General features: G+C 40.5%; 2 protein-coding genes across 2 annotated transcripts in view; one reads left to right on the forward strand and one right to left on the reverse strand.

Moving 5' to 3' along the window:
* Window positions 1-2,167, reverse strand: part of rhbdl1 (rhomboid, veinlet-like 1 (Drosophila)) — a 57,704-nt gene extending 55,537 nt beyond the window's left edge. Inside the window, exon 1 of the mRNA XM_059324042.1 lies at window positions 1,910-2,167. Coding sequence (XP_059180025.1) covers window positions 1,910-1,948 — 39 coding nt within the window. The 5' untranslated portion in view covers window positions 1,949-2,167. The remainder of the gene's footprint in view (window positions 1-1,909) is intronic.
* Window positions 2,168-16,233: 14,066 nt separating this feature from the next.
* Window positions 16,234-17,594, forward strand: LOC131958963 (histone H1.0). Its single transcript, XM_059324043.1, has one exon. It carries the CDS (start codon window positions 16,501-16,503, stop codon window positions 17,080-17,082), a length of 582 nt encoding a protein of 193 aa, XP_059180026.1. The 5' UTR covers window positions 16,234-16,500; the 3' UTR covers window positions 17,083-17,594.
* Window positions 17,595-18,096: the final 502 nt, after the last annotated feature.

Raw genomic sequence — 18,096 nt, forward strand, 5'->3', positions numbered from 1 at the left:
ACTAAACTATAAAAAAAACTATACAGTGACAGCCAGAGTAATTCTCCCTCACCTAAGATGTCCTAAAGCAAAGCACTGGACCTCAGGGTGCTCTTGTGGATTTGCTTAGAAGCCCTTGAACACTGTGGTTTTGTGGGGAGCCTTTTAGTGAATGTGACTATTTAAATCTGCAGGCCAGAGCTGCAAAAAAATGAGGAATTCTCTGCAAAACATTTTCCTGGATAAAGATGCAAAAAGTGCCCAATGTTTAGATGGGCAGCAGGCTTTTCTAAAAACAAGCTTTCCTGTTCGCAGTCCAAAAGCTTTTGGCAGATTTCACTTCATTCTAGTTTAATTAGAGAGACCTTTTCCAAATCAAAGGCCGGCGCATGGAGTTCCCAAAGGTGGAAAAAGCCTGTCGTCAGCCAGTGTGAGTGATTTGGTCTAGACTTGAGCTTAATAGGACCGCAGTCTGCTCAACTGTGGCCTTGCAAACTGTCTATATGAACATACTGGCGCAAGCAGAGTAAACCCCGCAATCAATAAAACAAGCAGCCGTTTACAGTGTGGAAGTATTGGCTTCATCTCCAGCCCAAGGACCTGCTACGTCCAAAATGGATATTGACACAGATGAGTCAGCCTCTTTGATACCGCATTAAAATGTGTCTATGAAGGAATGTGTGTTGTTGCGCTATCACTAAGTAGTTGTTATCAGTGAAGTGCTTATACAGTATATGACTCACCAGCTCGACCACAGAGCATCTTCTCACTCAACCCACACGGGCTTCCTCCTCTTGTTATAAAAACACACATTCATAAAAATGCAACTGTGCACACATGATCGCAGACAGACACACACTTCTCCCCAAGGCTCTTGAGTGTGGTGATCAATGTGTTGCTGATGGGCCACTGGTGACCCCTAAACCCTGCAGCAGATAATTGATTCCTCCCTCTTGGACAGAATGATTGCCCAATCTATCTGTCAATCAGCCAAAACACCAGGTCATCATAAAAAACACACAAGACAGAGAGTTAAATTAAATGCTAGGCATGAACTAGAGCTGGAGATACACATGCACACAATCACATCTGTCTTCAGTAAGCACCAGCCAAATATAGACACTGCTTTCTGCCTTCAAAACCATATTGGCTTGTTAATTTTGGAGATGGTAGACCAAACCTTCACTGAACTATGGATCTGACTGGACAGTAAAAGCAGCAGTTTGGGTTTTGGAAACCAGATGTCAACAGAGACATTTTTCACTGGACTAAATATGGCCACAAACGCTGTGTTTTCAACAGGGCTGAAAAAAATAAGAAAGTTTAAAGCCAAATAACAGCTTCTATTCTAGACAAAAACCTTGACCTGGACTTCACAGGAACTGACTCGCTACATGAGCTCTTGGACTGAAAAAAATTGAATTAATCTTACAATCTTGTGACCCTGAGATGATAAGACAGGTGATATTTTAACCACAGTAAGAAAACATACATGTACAGATGCAAATACATGCACATACAGCTTGATTTTCTGCAAATGTTAATGCAGCAGCTGTAATCGACCGTTATAGAATGATTATTGTGTAGAGAAAGCTCAAGTCACTCCATTCATACAACATATACATCCCTCTATTTGCACACACACACACCCCTCCTTCCCTCCCTCCTTCCCATAAACCATGACATGATGCCCCCCTCCTGCTGTGGCTCATGATCTGACCTCACATTCTCTGGGCCCACATGGCTCCATGATGCCTGCGTCCGTCATGTTGTCTCACGCTCCCATTTTGCCCGTGCACACAGCCCCTGATATCAATCCTAACATCAGCTCTCACCCCCAGCCTCCACGTCTCAATCCCTGGATAGACGGCGAGGTGGCCAGGAGCCCGTAACCATAGAAACCTCTGCCGCTGCCTGCTCACTCGCTTACCTGCTCTTGTATGAGCTGAAACAGGGAGCTTCTATCCATATACTGGCCAGGGAGGTGAGAGGAGCCGCCGAGGACAAGGGCATAGGGAGGAGCAAGAGAGGAGTGGTGGTGATGTTGGTAAGGATGGGGTAAGGTGGAGGGGGATTTGGTTGAGGTAGCAGCTGGTGCCTAAATTGTAGCGTCAGGCCCCTTTCGTAGCTGCTGCGTCCCCCCCTTGGTGATGGAGAAAGCCTGGTGAGCTCTGTCCCTGGTTTTCCTTGCTGGTGGAGTGATGCTGTGTGGCTCCGTGGTGGTGCTGAGCATGCGGACGGTGGTGCAAATGGGCCGTGACTCTGCTCTGTGCCAGTGCAGCGTGGCGCGGCGGTAAACCCAGCTTCAGCAGACGACAGGCAGGCACGCAGGCAAAGGCAGATCCAGCAGCTCTCATTCACTCTCCTCCTCCTCCTCCTCGCTCTCCTCTATCCCATTGCACTGACTGCTACCTCTCTCTCTCTCTCCCCTCTCCTCATACACACACTGCGCCGCCTGCATACCAATGAGGCAGGGGAGGGAGGTGGCCTTTCTCTGCCAATGGGACAAGGGCGAAGGAGTGGCCACGGGCTGCGGCTCCTCTCTTCACTACAAGTAAGGCGTCTCAGGGAGGGAGCAGGGGATGGGCTCCACTGCGGCTTTGCGCTTACTACTGGCACAGACCCCCCCACACACATGTCTAGTCTGTTACTGACAGGCATACACACACAAGCCCACACACTGTAAACAAGACAAAAGCTACTAATACGCAGGCATACGGTGAAATCCTAACCATGTGATTGTGTTCTTTTTTAGGGCTACAGAAGACAAAGGAGATCAGAGACAATAAAAAAAACTGCTAATGATATCAATAAGACTAATGGCTCCCAAAGAAAACCATAGTCTGCTCTGCAGCCCTTTACATCTCTGTGCTAATTATAAGCCTTGGCACATTAGAACATTGTATGCACTGCTGCACAATCGAGAAAACTCCCGCCCCCAACACACATGCACAAACATAAAATTGAATTAGACCGTTTGGATGGCTCACTGATCCTAAAATGAGCTCAAATGAATACCACGGCGACAATAACCACAATCCTCAATACAATACTTCATTAGAAGTAATTCCAGAACAAAGGCTCTTTTTTTTCTGTTAATCTGATGCATAATAAAGCAACTGGCATGCAGGGAGCAGAACAAGAAGGTCAGAACGTATGAATGGTTAAAATGAACTTGTTACTGCCTGTGTGGGCGGCAGGCAGTGGCTGTGCTTGATTTTATTGAAATCTCCTTTAAAAGGTGTTTTCTTTCTGCACAAATCCGCAGTGACCCCTCCTCTTCAGGACAATGCTGATGAGAGGAACGAAGCAGCAAGGGGACGTAAATCTTAAATCATAAAAAAGTGAAAAAGCCTTAAATGCCCTGGAGCTGAAGACGTCGTCAGGGTTGGGAACCCAGTGAAGACTTTGGCTTACAATGTGGTTGAAGCAGGGGTGTTTCTCGACCTCTGCGCTGTTCCCTGTGAGATTTACCACCAACTGTGTAACTCAGCCACTGGCTCAGTGACAAACACCGCCTCTGCCTGTTTAAGAACCATGATTGCACCAGATGTTTGGACTTTCATTTTCTAACAGGCGGGAAGGCTTATAAATCATTCTTAAAGGTATAATATGCAACTTTTCTGCATTAAAACGATAAAACCTATGTTATGTATTTCATTGACGTGTGTACTTACATTATCCCAAATATTTTCAACAACTTTAAAACCTAAAGAAATCATTTTAAAAGGAGGTTTGAGGTTTCTTTTAAAGCTTTTGATTGTGCTTTCAATGTAGTGACATGCCTAATCTAGTTTGCCCCGCGTATGTTTGAATCTCAATTTGCAGAACATTTCCCCCTTCAGTAGAGGAACGTGAAAACACCTATCTAGTGGCAAACTTTGAACAGACAGTATAGCCAAGATCAGATGCATTAATCTAAGAAAAACTAGACTGGTCTCCCCTCAAAAATGACCCTGTAGGATATTTGTAAAGGCAGTGAAACACATTTTAGACCTTAAGACCTTTTTGTCCTCCAACGCCCTCCAGCAGCCGTAATAAACATGAATGATGACGATGTGGAGTATAAATGGCGGAAGCCGCACTCGAGGCAAGTGGATTGGTCAACAGACGTTGGACTTTCACCCAGGAGAACCGGGTTCGTGTCCCATGCAAAGACAAAAGTAAACCTTGTGATTTAATCATCACTTCCAGCTTTCGTGTTTTGTGCATCACCTTTTGTCACTTCCGGTAGTCACGTCGTCCTCGTACGACTTTACTTCCAGCATTTACGTACATTTATTAACTGTTTAAACTGTAATTTATAACGCCTTAACAGGAAGTTTTTTGCCCTGAACCTCGAAAGTGGTTTTGTAGCCTAAATTCCATGAAACAACTGCGAACCATATGTGTATGTATATGGACGTGTGTGATGTTTTTAGAACAATCCGCTCTGCTCTGTACCGTATACTGTGAAAAGCTCATATGGGTCGTTATGGGTGGTATTGATAAACGACCTAGTCTGCTGTTTAGGGTGGAGATCTTGTTGAGAAAAACACATGTTCTGAGTGGTTGCCTGTGAATGGAATCATCCCAGCATAATGTTTGGCTGGCAGAGGTTGTCATACATTTATTTCTTATCAAGTTTTAAAGATACACTTTTTAGATATTGGTCATTTTTAACTATATATTTTAACCGGATGAAGATTTTAGTCATCAAACTTCAACATGTTAAGTTCATCAGAAACTATCCGCCCAATAGCATCAGAAAAAAAATATTTTTGCTGTGAAACTGCTTTATTCAGTGTTAATACCAGTTTAGCTCTGTTTGTTTTGGAGAGGAGGAGACCTCTGTTGATAATATAGCTCCCATTACAAACCTCCAGAACACTGAAGGAATCCTAAGTTGAATACCACATAATATAGAGCTATAGAGGTGAATTTAATGTCAGAAATTAAAAAATACAAGTCTATGGAACTATTCATTACTGTTTTGTGTCTTGTACTTTACTGGCTCAGGCTGAGGCTGCTCACTATATGAAGCCACGGGTAACTGCTGTATTTGCTACCTTGAACATGGCAGGGCTCCCAGAATTTCCCTTTGTCACCTTCCACACTTTGTTTAAACAAAACCTTCATAATGACTATCCAAGTCTATAGCAACGTCAGGGTCCCCTTCTCTGCAAGGAAGCACTGAAGTCACTCCACGGGGTTCTTTGTTCAACCACTAATCAATGTTCAGAATTAATTTGCCTCCAATACTCTGTAGTTGTGAGCATGAATAACACAAATCTAATTATAAGGTCAGTGCTGGAGGATTTGCAAACTGCAATAAGTGAGACTGATTGAAAGAACAGCCAAAATGAAACTGGATTCAACAGTTGCCTTGGTAACCTCAAAGGACTCCCGTCAAACAATGATAGACAAGTACCATGAACTGAAAAAATAATCCAGTGCAGTAAGAAAATAAAGCAGTAAAATCCACTTAAGAAGAAACACCCAGGCTCTTCTATATGTTCAGAAAACGAACAAGAGGCGGAATTTCTTATGACAGTATATGTGCTGTATGATAAGCACATTGGCTCTGTTATAAAGAAACCCGATATGAATGCAGCACTATTCAATCACACCATCAAATGAAAGTGGCCTTGATGCAGCAAAAATGGCACTATGACATTCTCGAATATATGAACAAGAGGCTCACAGCCCCACCACGGGTCACGCCAGTATCCAGTATCATTGTTTCCATTAAACTGCCACCAAGTGACATTATCCAGATGACTGACAGAGCGAGATAAGCCTCCGGTGAAATACGGTCTCTGCTGCTCCAAGCATCCCCAACTGAATGGTCTCCCTTGAGCCTGACTAAACCCTTCATGTTCTATTCACCCCTGGTGGATGGATGCAGACGGCAGGATGAACCCAGGCAGCCTGCTCCTCTTTAACAAGGCCTGGGAGCAGCAGACAAAACGCTGGTCTAGCCTCCATGCGAGAGGAGCGAGGAGAGAATAACAAGGTCTTTCAGGGAGGCAGAAAGGCGCATTAATTAGACCGCCAGTCTGCACTCTTCCTCACCAGCTTAATGACCTCGAGGTCCATAAGGCAGGTGTTTATTTATTGGTGTCTGTGTGTGGATAGTTGTGTTTCTGTCAGTGAAACGGATGGTAAGGAGCTATAAATGCATGCCTTAAAGCTCTGCATTCAGCATGTCTTCATTATACACAGGCTTTGCCAGGATTTTAGCACGAGTTGTGCATGTAAGCTCATTTATACAGCAGTCGCCTTATGTACACCGCATCCTGTATGAGTATGCAAACTGTAGGGATTCATCTATGCACACAATAAGCTCCTTCAACTTTACAATCTAAAGGCCGGCTTTCAAATTAAATTCACACTAGGATAAAAATAACTATTTATCATGCATTTTTGGTACATCAAAACTGTGGTTGAATCTTGGTGTAGTCTTCCTTAAACTTGAAACTGATATTCAGCCCTGCTAGACTTTTAGATGTCAAAAAAATAACAGTCTGTGGTGTACTCAATTTTGAATTCATATATTGATTTAAAACCAAGTCTCGTAATGTATCTCATAAATAAAATAGACACATTACATAGCTGTCTAGGAGGAAAAGGGTCAATTTAAGATCAATTTTGAGTTATTTCAGATCCCACAATTCTCCCCATCTGTTCAATGACCGACCAAGGTCTTGTCTTGTCTTTTTCTTTTTTCTTTTTTTTGCTGTTTATTCATCCTGCCCCAATGGCAGCCATAACCAGACAGTATTACATCAAAAATAAAATTCTCCACAGAAAAATATTCTCTTCTCACTGGGTCATTTAAAGGAATAAATATTAAACTGTTTTATAACCAGTTAAAAACTCTTTGTAGTTGTTTTAAATACAGCACAGCAGCCTTATGGTACTTGATCTAAGTGGTTTCAGTGTAGAAACACTTTACAGCATTTTGTTTTTATTCTGCTCAGATGCAGATACTGTACTTTTACACACATAAACTGTCTTTTATATAACAGACAATAACTTTGGAGCAGTTTCACTATCATTACCTAGCAAACAGACTTTATATAATATTCAGAAGGCAGAGATCCTTGTGTGCTCAATTAAGAGCGGACACCTCACCCCTGAGAATTGAGGAAGGAAGACATAAAGGCATTCCTGAAGAGAACAGTTTATTGGATGGTGTTGATCAGGATTAATTTTTGCCCTATGTTTTTTTTAATCTTAAGAGTCTGCTGGTTGGCAAAAATAAAACAGTCTTGATTTGTTTTGGTCATCTAACATTGATATGTTAAGTTCTGATATTTATGAGATTTTTCTCTCAACAAGATTAACAGAAAATACACAGCAGCTAAGATATGACAATGCAGCGCAGATAAGGGAATCTCGATCTTAAAGGATGCTTAGTAATGTTCTCATTTTAGATTTGTGTTGAGTATGATCTTTCAGATATTCTTACTGGTTGTTTTTTTTGTTGCTGGCTGGTGTCTTATTAGCCCATATAACATTTGGCACAAGCAGGAGTTTTGACTGCTTATGAAACAGTCTCAATTTAATACTGCCTCTATATGACCTACATAAGCAAACGAGACCATTGAGAATACTGTTATTGCTATTTCTTAGTAATTCTTTATTCCTGTTTCAATTACCCGCAAAATCAAATTTACAATAGGCAAGAGCCTGCGTCTACACTTTCACAGCAAAGTTTCTCATTAAGAAGTATGTTGGCCAGGTAAAAACAGGAGGTGATTTTTCTTCAGAGAATTGTATTATTTACATTATATATTTTGTGGTTATAGCTGACACTGGGGTAGAATCAGTGAACAGAAAAAGAAAAGAAAGGGTACGGATGAAAACACAAGTTGTCTTTGGTCGATCATTCAACAGATGAAGAGAATTTCAGGATTTGAAAGGATCCAAAACCAATCCTGATTCTGTTCAACACGAGGCAGCAGTGGGCATGGAAACACTACCACTTTTGTCCACAGGGGCAGCCAAAAGCAACACAAAGTTAAAGCTCCTTGTAGATGCTTCAGAAACACCAATAATACTATAAATGCACTGGACTCGCAAGTGTTGCTACAGAAAACAAAAACTAGAAATTACCTTATGAAGGCTAAAATAAATTGGTTGTCAAAGTGGACCAACTGGAAACAGCCACACAGGTTTCTCAGGTGTTTCAGTGTCAGGTGAAGAGCCGTCCAGTGTATGCTGGGAAAAACTCCTACCATCTACCACCCTGAAACACATGAAGCAGGAAGAGAAAATGAATAAATTTACATGATTAAAAGAGGAGAAGAAACCACAGTCTGAAAGCCTCAGCAGAGGAGGGAATTAAACTTCAAGAGTTCAAGGGATGATAACGCTCATAAAAACTGGTTGAAATACAATTAACACTCAGCATGTTGACACTGTGTAGGATCACAGCATTACAGTGTTGCTCTATTGTTCTCTTAGCTGACCTTATTTCATTTCTGGATGCTGTTAGCCTACACTGATCATGCGAATTAAAATAGATGGTGCTCCACACTCAAGCTGCCGAATGCCAAGCAGTAGTGATTGTGCAATAGAGGGAATCACCCGCATGATGAAGAATGGCGGAAAAATGAATCAGGTCAGGAGATGACATAGTTTTACTCCAAACTGCTCCACTTAGAAGATCTCTTGGGGACATAAAACGGAAGAAGCAAGGAAGGGGAAGCAGAGTTGGAGGAAGGAGGTTGAAAAGGAGACAGAATTAAGAGGAGAAAGGGAAAGCCGAGGAGAAAGGGAAAGCCAAGGAGAGAGTGAAAAAGGAATGAGGAGTATATTTGCATTTCTGTAAAAACTGCCATGATTTGATTGCATAGGGGAGCCACACTTTCAGCCCCATCGCTGCAATATTAACATCTCGTACTGGGACGGGTCTGCCTCCAAAACATCAAGCGCTATTTTTGACATTATAGTGTCACAGTGCCACTTGTAGTTGAGTCAAACACTGGCTTCTTATGATAGGTTAGTGATCCACAGCAGTGAGGTTTAAGTGTGGAGAGACCTCTGGTGTCTAAACCTGCAGTTGCATCCTCAATGAGGGCAGCCCTGCTGGCTGATAGCCACAAAAACAAACCGCAGGGTATGCAAGCAGTGCACACAAAGCAATGTCCCACCTGAGTTAACCTTAACAATCAGAGCTCATTATTCCTTATTATTATTATTCCTTTCATTGAAACAATATTTAAGATACAATTTAACTTAATGTCATTACTGCCTACATTTACTGTACTGTCCCCACTTGTATTAACTACAACTGCTGGACTCAGCTTGTGTTACAGTGCTAATTACATTTAAGCCAAGTCTGAGAGTATATGGATTGCAAATAACACAATTAATTATTTGTGTTTAAGCTGATGCTGCCCTCTGTTGGTACAAGCTGCTACGGTCAGAAGTCACCAGAATACAGCTGGAAGGGACTTTTTCTGCTCTTATGAATTTGGGAAATGTTGTGAATTTAATTACAAAGAGAGCACAGGGACTATGGTATTTTAGTGTGCAGTTTTCACATAATCACAGAACACAGAGTAAAAGGCAAATTTGTGAAATGGTTATTTCTCCATGTGTTCAAAAAAACTTAAGACTCTTTATGGTAAGACAAAAGTAGCTATACTTTCTTCTATAGCACATTTTTTAAAGCAATACAATCTAGGTTAATTAGACATTCAACTGCATTGCAAGTAGTAAAGCTTTTAAAAATCTGATTTTCAATCTAAGAAATAATACTGAAAGCAATAATAACGACATAAAGAATTAGCAGGCCTAAAAGGTTTGGGGGTAACATTTAAGAATAGTAAAATAATGTTAATAATGTTAATTATGATTGACATTATTGCAAATGTGCTGGTATGTGTTTAGTCAATTCAGTCAATTAATACCTATACTAGCACTAGTACTTGCAGGTTGTTAGCTAAAAAAAAAAAAAAGAAAAGAAAAGGAAAAAAAGGAGATGCTACTTTTTTTACTTTCGTGCCTCAGAGCATTTTCTGATTACCATGATATCAAATAGTACGCTATTGTTTTCTTTTTGTACTAATATTGTATCAAAATTGTAAATTCTGGTATTGTGACAACCTTAGTTTTCGAAGAATTATCACAATTACACTGATATCTACACACATAATAGATGGCTCTGGTGTAGTAGCAGTCTGTTGAAGCAGCTTATCTTAGTTTACCTTGTACTCTACCTAAGTCTCCAAGTATTAAAGGGGCAAGGGTTAAAGTCAGGATTAGGGCTAAATGTAGCATTCTTGTAATGTATCAGTGTGAGATCAGATGTGATAGCTTGTGGCCAGTGGTGGAATGTAAGTAAGTACATTTAAACGGTAAGTAAGTACTGTACTTAAGTACAATTTGAGTATTTCCATTTTATGCAACTTTATGCTTTAGGAAGATATTGAACTTTTTACTCCTCAACATTTAGCCGAGAGTTTTGTTACATTTCAGGTCAAGATTCGATATAAAAACATGATCAATTTAAAGTGATAAGACTTTTTTGTTTATATTAAACCTCATAGCAGTATATAAAATAGTTAAAATGAGCCCAATAATTACAAAATTAAAATGGTGCTTACATAAATGCATCAATACAAATAATCTCATAATATACAGTACTTTGAATATATAACCATCTGAGTGAGTCCATTCTGCAAATTAAATACATTTTGATGCTGATACTTTTGTACTTTTACTTAAGAGAGGAATCTGAATACTTTTTCCACAACTGATTATGGCCACATGTGTAACAAGTTGGAAAGAAATCAACAACTCATATCAGCATTTTAGTTTTATCACTAATATGAACATAATAACTGGCTCATTATCTTTCAGTGCAGCACCTGTGTTTAAAAAACAACAACCTTTAAACTGTTCAACAAAAATGCTGTGTCATGTGGTAGCATGAGACAATGAGACAATACAATAGCTGCTAGAGTCATCTCTGCGGGTTTGAGTGACAGCTCACAGGTGCTCTGAAAGACTGCGACCAATGACAAGCCTGTCATGTGAGAGGTTGTTAGACAGCTGACATTGTGGAAATAGTTACCTGCTCTACATAATGAGACGGGCCGGAGCGTGAATGGTAAGACTGTCACAAAGAGCGTCTTGGTGTGGGCCAAACTGACGGGCCTCTATTGGCTTGGTTGTGCAGCAGTCAGCACAGCATTTGGCCACCGACACCTGCTCGCACATTCAAGTGTTGTAACAACTGTCGCATCCCGAACACACACACACACACACACACACACACACACACACACTACCTCTACAGAGCAGACTCACACCCCAGCTGGCCCGGGGACAAGTATATTAAAACCACAAGTGTGTCAATGCCTTGTTCTCACTTTATGTTGTCTCAACATGGCATGCTGTTAGTTTAGAACAGGTCTAATCACAAAGACATAAACTGTTTTATCTGTGGCAGCTGAACTAAGCGACATCCAGCCTGAGGACACAGCTAGCACTTTAAAACTGGGATTTACTGATTATATATGCAAAATGCAACTAGAAGGAGAGAATACTTTGCACAGCTCCTTCCCTCATTTAAATAATTCCATATTTGTACATATTGTTTCTACTGTTTATTCATCTTTAAATGTTTTTCTATGTTGACTTTTCTATTTTTCATATTTTGTATTGAAGCTGTTGTCTTTTGACTGAAGTACTTACCTTAAATTTTTATCTATATTTGAGTACTTTGTTTGTTCTTATGCACCAATACACCACATTGTATGTGAAAACCTACTTGGCAATAAAAAACGCCTTTGATTCTGATGAACTACTTTGTTCATTTACACAGCTTTATTGAATACTCGATTCTGATTGGTCCAGCACTGCATTCTACAGTCTGTTATTTCTGAATAGCAGATATCCGCCATTGACACAATTCCAAAATTAAATAATAAAGTTGTTTTTCAAACAATATTTTGTGTTGACTTTTTGAGTTTTAAGTAGCTGTGTAATAAGCACGATAATGCATAAGTGGATCATTGTTGCAATTATTGGGATTTTTAGACCTCCTGCATCACCCTGTTGGGATTCATTTCACTATAATGACCCAGTGGCTGTTCATTATCTCTTACAAAAACTATACCTGTATACATTTTTGTGTATTTTCTTGTTAAAGTTTTACTTACAGCACTCTGCTAGAGTGGAACCGGTGTTCACTCAGTCACACGCAGATGTCACAATGTCACATTGGGTGTCTTCCGTGGAAATTAATTTTTTTAAAATCTAGTTTTGAGGCTGTAAATGTGATCAACAGCTGAAGCTGACTTCATCTGAATTTTACGTTACTTTATGATAAAACACTGGGAGTTTCCCTTCCACATGTTTTAGTGTGTAGGCCTACAATTGAAGATGACTCACATTTCTTCTGTAGTTAAAAACAAAGAAATCATTACTCTCATGACATTGCACACAAAAAAATCCCCCTGAAAAAAAGTGAGTAAGTAAGTTTTGTATCAGAGGGAAGATTAATTTTGTTTTTTTTAATTATTAAATGCCATCTATAAGTAAAACCTGTACTTAATAGGTTAGTCTCAGGCAAAGTCACCACCATACAACCACAATTACACAGCATTAACAACAACATTGAACATTGAAATTAAACTAAATTTAATAAATTTGAGTAATTGCATTTGTTCTAGTAAGTGAGTATTAAGTTGCCCTAGAGCTATAAACTCAAAAATGCAAACTTAAACAACATGGATGAGTAAACTTGAGGATTGGTAACTAGTGTAATTATTCTGCAACAGCACATTTAATTTTTTTTAAAAGCTCTTGCTTTAATCTTTAGATTTTAGGCTGTGGGATAGTTGAAAGTTTACAAGTTGTTTAATTAACATGAAAGAAGCAGAATTGATCCGATACAGTTTTACAAATTGTGTAAAGAGAATAGTTTGTAAGAAGTGATTATAAAAGTGGAAAGAAACCTAGAGGGTTCACAGCAGAAAAGAGAATCTGATCTAATCTAAATCCTGTCTCCAGGCCTTCTTTTCCTGCCACCTGAGTAAATAAAAAAAGTGATGTGATTTAATTTAACCTTATCTTACTTTCAAAGCCAGAGTTAATGACTCCACAGTCTTCAAATCAAAGCAACTCTGAAAAGAGAACAGTACACAATGTGATCACATGCTGGATAGTTTTGGACTTTTCTTGACAACTGATCCGCAATCCTGATACGGAGCACACTGAGGCCTTCAGTAGTGAAATGGTGGATGATTTTACCCAGAATGCTTTGGGGGCAGAGGCAGGACAAGACTTGAGAGGGTTTTAGGCAGCTAAAATTACAAACTGGCATCAGATAAATTTAGAGGTGCGACGCTAAAACACTCCTGACAGGATGGTGTAGCCATCTTCTGTAAATACATGTGTAATATACCTCCCACTCGACTCTCTCCAACTTCTGACAAATAAACCAGCACAGGGTTAGGCGTTACGTAAGCTGAATATATTTGCAACTCAGACATTGGCGTGACTAAATATACAACTGGGAAGCTAGATTTCAGCACCCTGGCAGCAACTGCAGAGGACTGTATACAAGGGGTGCCACAAATTAAATTCTAATTTGAAAACCAGTCAAAATGAGCTTTCAAGTTCAATTATTAAATCAAAAGCAAAATTGTCAATATTTAAATTTAGACCTTAGTGTAGTGCTAAGAAAAGAAACATAGCAATTGTATTGCACTTCATACCATGTATCTTATCTTTTTTTTAAATTTGAAAATTTTAATTACAGGTGTTAGTTCATAAAATCAATGATCTCTTTATTATAATGAATCATGACTTGATAGTCTGCCACAGTGCAGAAAAATAAGTTTAAATCGAAGTTGTTATTGAATCGTGACCTTAAAATTGAAAATCCAATGGAATCGAGGATTTGGATAAGCGTAATACTCCTAATATAGGTGATACAAAAAAAAAGAGGAATAATTTCTGTCTGTATCCACGCCACAAATACCTCAAATTGAAGAAAAAAACATAACAGGGTATTCTCACAGGGACAATTCAAGACCAACCACTGGATAATTATCAATCATGTTCAATTATCAGTCGCCTACGAAACGGGAAGGCATTGCAAGCAGCCTAATAAAATGCACTGCTCATTAAGGTATATCTCATTATACCCATAATTAGTTTGCCATTATGCGTTGAGCAGAGCTCGGGAGGTCCAGTCAGTGTGGAGGACGTCCCTCTGTCGGCGGGTAAAGGGAGTGGTCAAACCGCGGGGACAAGTCTGTGTTTGACTGCTGCTCTTCAGCGACGCTTCCTAAACGGGGCACAAGACAATAACACATCTCTCCGGAAAATCGGTGAAAAAAACAACGCGCCAATATTCTACACTCCAAAACATCAAAACAAACCGAAAAGCTATTCCTGCAACACATGGCCCGAATAGCAGTCGCAAACAAAAGAGCCGTTACTGTATATTTATAGTAAGCATTTATGCAACGCACTGCATAGCTTAATTATGCTCCTCCCTCCTTTACACGCTCATTCAATTGCGCGATGCATATTTTTTTATTCACTCCAGCTCTCCTTAGCCGCTTTATTCACTCATTCATTCCTTCACCCTGTCATCTGTTTACTCCCCCTCCCCTCTGTGCACTTGTGCTATGTAGTACAACTCACCCTTCCATCTACTCCCTCCCTCCTCTGTGCTACATGAAACAAAACAAAAATCACTCATTCACTCCTCCCTCCTTCCCTCCTCGTTTTCACTCATTCAGTCCCCCCTAACTCACCCACCCTCCCGTTAAAACGCACGCGCATACACACCAAAAAAAACAAATCAAGTCATCAAGTCACTGTAAGGACACAGGTGGAGATCGAGGAGCAGAACTCTAATATTTATATAGAACTTTACTTTGAATGTTTGCACTAGCCTATTTATCTGCTCAATTATACAAAAATACACATGTTACATTATGCTCAATTTTAAATCAAATTTCATAATTTGAACAACAGTGGACTTCATTGCTTCAAAATGGGCAGTAGGTATCCCACTGTACTCTGCACTGTAGAGGACCACCTCTCTCACAAACAGCCTGGTGTGGTTTTACACCACTGAGTATGATGTGGATGAGGGCAGAAATTTGGTAATAATCAAAAAATAGTGTCCAATAATTCAGATAACCATGCCACAAAAGTCGGGGGGAAAAGCACTACTCCAGTGGATGTGACTTTCATATAGGAATCAAAATGGCGTTGCAGGGAGGGACATCAGACCTTATAATAAAATAAGAAATAATTCAGTTCAAATATAGTTAAGTTTTTAAATTAAGTTTTTGTTGTTGTTGTGTAAGCCAGGGACCCCAGATCCCCATAAAAATGAGGAAAGCCAAATGTCAAACCTGTTATTGACTGGTCTGATGCGCCAGATCCTGAACAAAAGAAAGAAAGCCATCACTGCGCCCTATATTGAAGGACTTTGGTTTCGGCTGCAGCCCCCCTCGCAGCTGGACTCACACCTGGTCACACAGCAGCCACTCATACCCCTATCGGAAATGTGGTGATCAATTTTATGATCCGGTATCAGAGTCCCTGATCTTTGGAGGTGTTGGCAACTTTCCTGACAATGGAGCTCGAGTGGTGACTGCCATAGTGACGGTTATAACCAATTCTGTCCAAAAACAAGCAAACACAACGATCCCATCCACCGAATTTCAACCCATATAAACCCATATCATCATCCCGAGTGTCACCTGTAACTTAGATACTGTGACATTTCATTTATAGCAGGTTTAACAGCAAATAATCTCGACCACGTCACTCAAAGTCAATGGCCGGACTGTGTTAGTTGGGAAAATGTTTCGATGTATTAAAAGCAAAAACGGAGACGGAATCAAACAGAACCGCGTGCATCCGTTTAAGCATAGATACAATTTCGATATGCATTGGATGATTTTGCCCCAGGCTCCGTCTGTTTGGGTCAATTTAACGCGAATTGTGCAAAATTGTTCACAGCCCGCATTACTTCCAGCGGGTTTTCCTGGAATAAAAGTTGTTCGCCGGCGCGGATGAAGAAAAAAAAGTGTGTCCCCGTGAAGCCTAATGTCTCTACTGTCAGCCCATAGTGTTTTGTGGATCAGTACTCCGCCGTAGCTTTTATATTTGTCAAGAGATGGAGGATGAAGAAACACAAACGGGACGGCGCCAGTTCCATGGAGTCCGCTAGATCAGCTGCTGGCAGTTGGTGTTCTCAATCACGTCCGCAGATAGGCTTCATAGGCTCACTGAGGCGCCTGTGGAATAAGACACTTAAGTGATCCAGTGTAGGCTACTGACGCGTCACTTTGTGTGGACAATTATATCATTTTTTTCCAGTGAAAGCTGGAAGTGTGGCATTGTTTGCCAATTCGGACTTTCTGGGGAAACGCTTCGTTTGTGTCAGTGTGTATATTTCGCTGCTTCTGACGCTCCGGTGCACCAGCTGAGCCGGGTGAAATTACACCCCCTGGACTTTTTTTTGTTAACTAACTCCAAAGAGAAGTCACCATGGCAGAGACGTCGGCAGCTCCAGCTAAAGGCAAAAAGGCAGCCAAGCCCAAGAAACCTGCTTCTCACCCCAAGTACTCGGAGATGATCAAAGCAGCCATCGTTCATGACGCTAGTCGGAGTGGAGCGTCCCGGCAGTCCATCCTGAAGTATGTGAGGAAGAACTACAAGGTGGGCGACAACGTCGATGTGCAGATTAAACTGTCCCTCAAGAGGCTGGTGGCGTCCGGGGTCCTGCGCCACACCAGAGGCGTCGGCGCGTCCGGATCTTTCAAGATTAACAAGCCAGACGACACCAAAAAGCCACCCAGGACGCCTGCCAAATTGACAAAAAGTAAACCCACCAAACCCACCAAGAAGGCGCCTAAACTCAAGAGGTTGTCCAAGGGGCCGGAAAAACCCAAGAAGGCAGCTGCAAAGAAAGCGAAAAAGCCCCCCGCGAAAAAGCCGCCACCACCGAAAGCCAAGCCACCAGCAAAGAAAGCCAAGCCCAAGTCAAAGGCAAAACCAAACCCAAAGAGGGCAGCCAAGCCCAAGCCTAAGCCATCAGCCAAAAAGGGCAAAACAGCAAAAAAGAAGTAAAAGGACAATTTCAAGAAAGTACCTGTAAATAATTAAGGAAATGTTTTCGTATATGTATTATTTTTGTAAGGTCTCATGCAAACTTATGCTGTTTTTACCAGTAGTTTTATCTCCATTGCACTATAGCCTATAGATGCTGTAGGAATAATTGTGAGCATTTTTATTTGGCGTTAATAATACTGTCAATTTCTGTCTGATCTTTGGATACATTGCTGAAAAGGAAAAATGTAAATACAGTTGAACTTACGAATAGTTATTGTCAGTGCACGGGGTCATACTGAAAATACAAATGTGACAATGATGTGCATTGTTGAGCCTTGACAATGTACAGACCATAGGTCGTGGACGTCAGCAAGATTTGCCTAAAGGCTCTATAGTTGTCATTCAAATTCCATTTTGTATATTCCCTCATGTTCAGAGGAGTCATAACATACAAACATCCCACTGTGTTCAGTAACTTTTGAAGACTGTTTATACTGCGATTCAATAAACCTTTGTCATCTTCTACAAAATGTGTCAGTCAACTTATTGCGCGCATTTTACGCGTGCGTAATATGCTTGGTGAGGGAAACCAAGGGAATTTTTTTGCATGTCAAATATTAATAAGACTAATGTAATCTGCTCAACAGCCTAATACAATTGTATCCTTCACGGTATTATATATATACATACATATATATATATATATATCCCGCTGCATATTAGTTGTACACGGGCTGTACCGTCTATCATCAAAGGCCGTCTAGCTCCAATGAAGGATGATAGTCTGTACAGAGGCTGATGCACATGGGTGCACAATGCAATAAATAGTTAAGTTAGACAATAAGTTAAATATAATCAGTGTATCAATGACTATAGTCGTGCACTTTAACTCAATATTACTGCTTTAACAACTAGTCATGAGGTCAGACATGTAGGATACTACGACGCTATCAAGTAAAAACCTTTATACCATAGAAACACCATTGGGAGACTAAAGTGCACAGAAAGTAAATTCCTAAAGGGAATTGTGGT

This window comes from Centropristis striata, chromosome 21 (assembly GCF_030273125.1).
Source record: "Centropristis striata isolate RG_2023a ecotype Rhode Island chromosome 21, C.striata_1.0, whole genome shotgun sequence".
NCBI lineage: Eukaryota > Metazoa > Chordata > Actinopteri > Perciformes > Serranidae > Centropristis > Centropristis striata.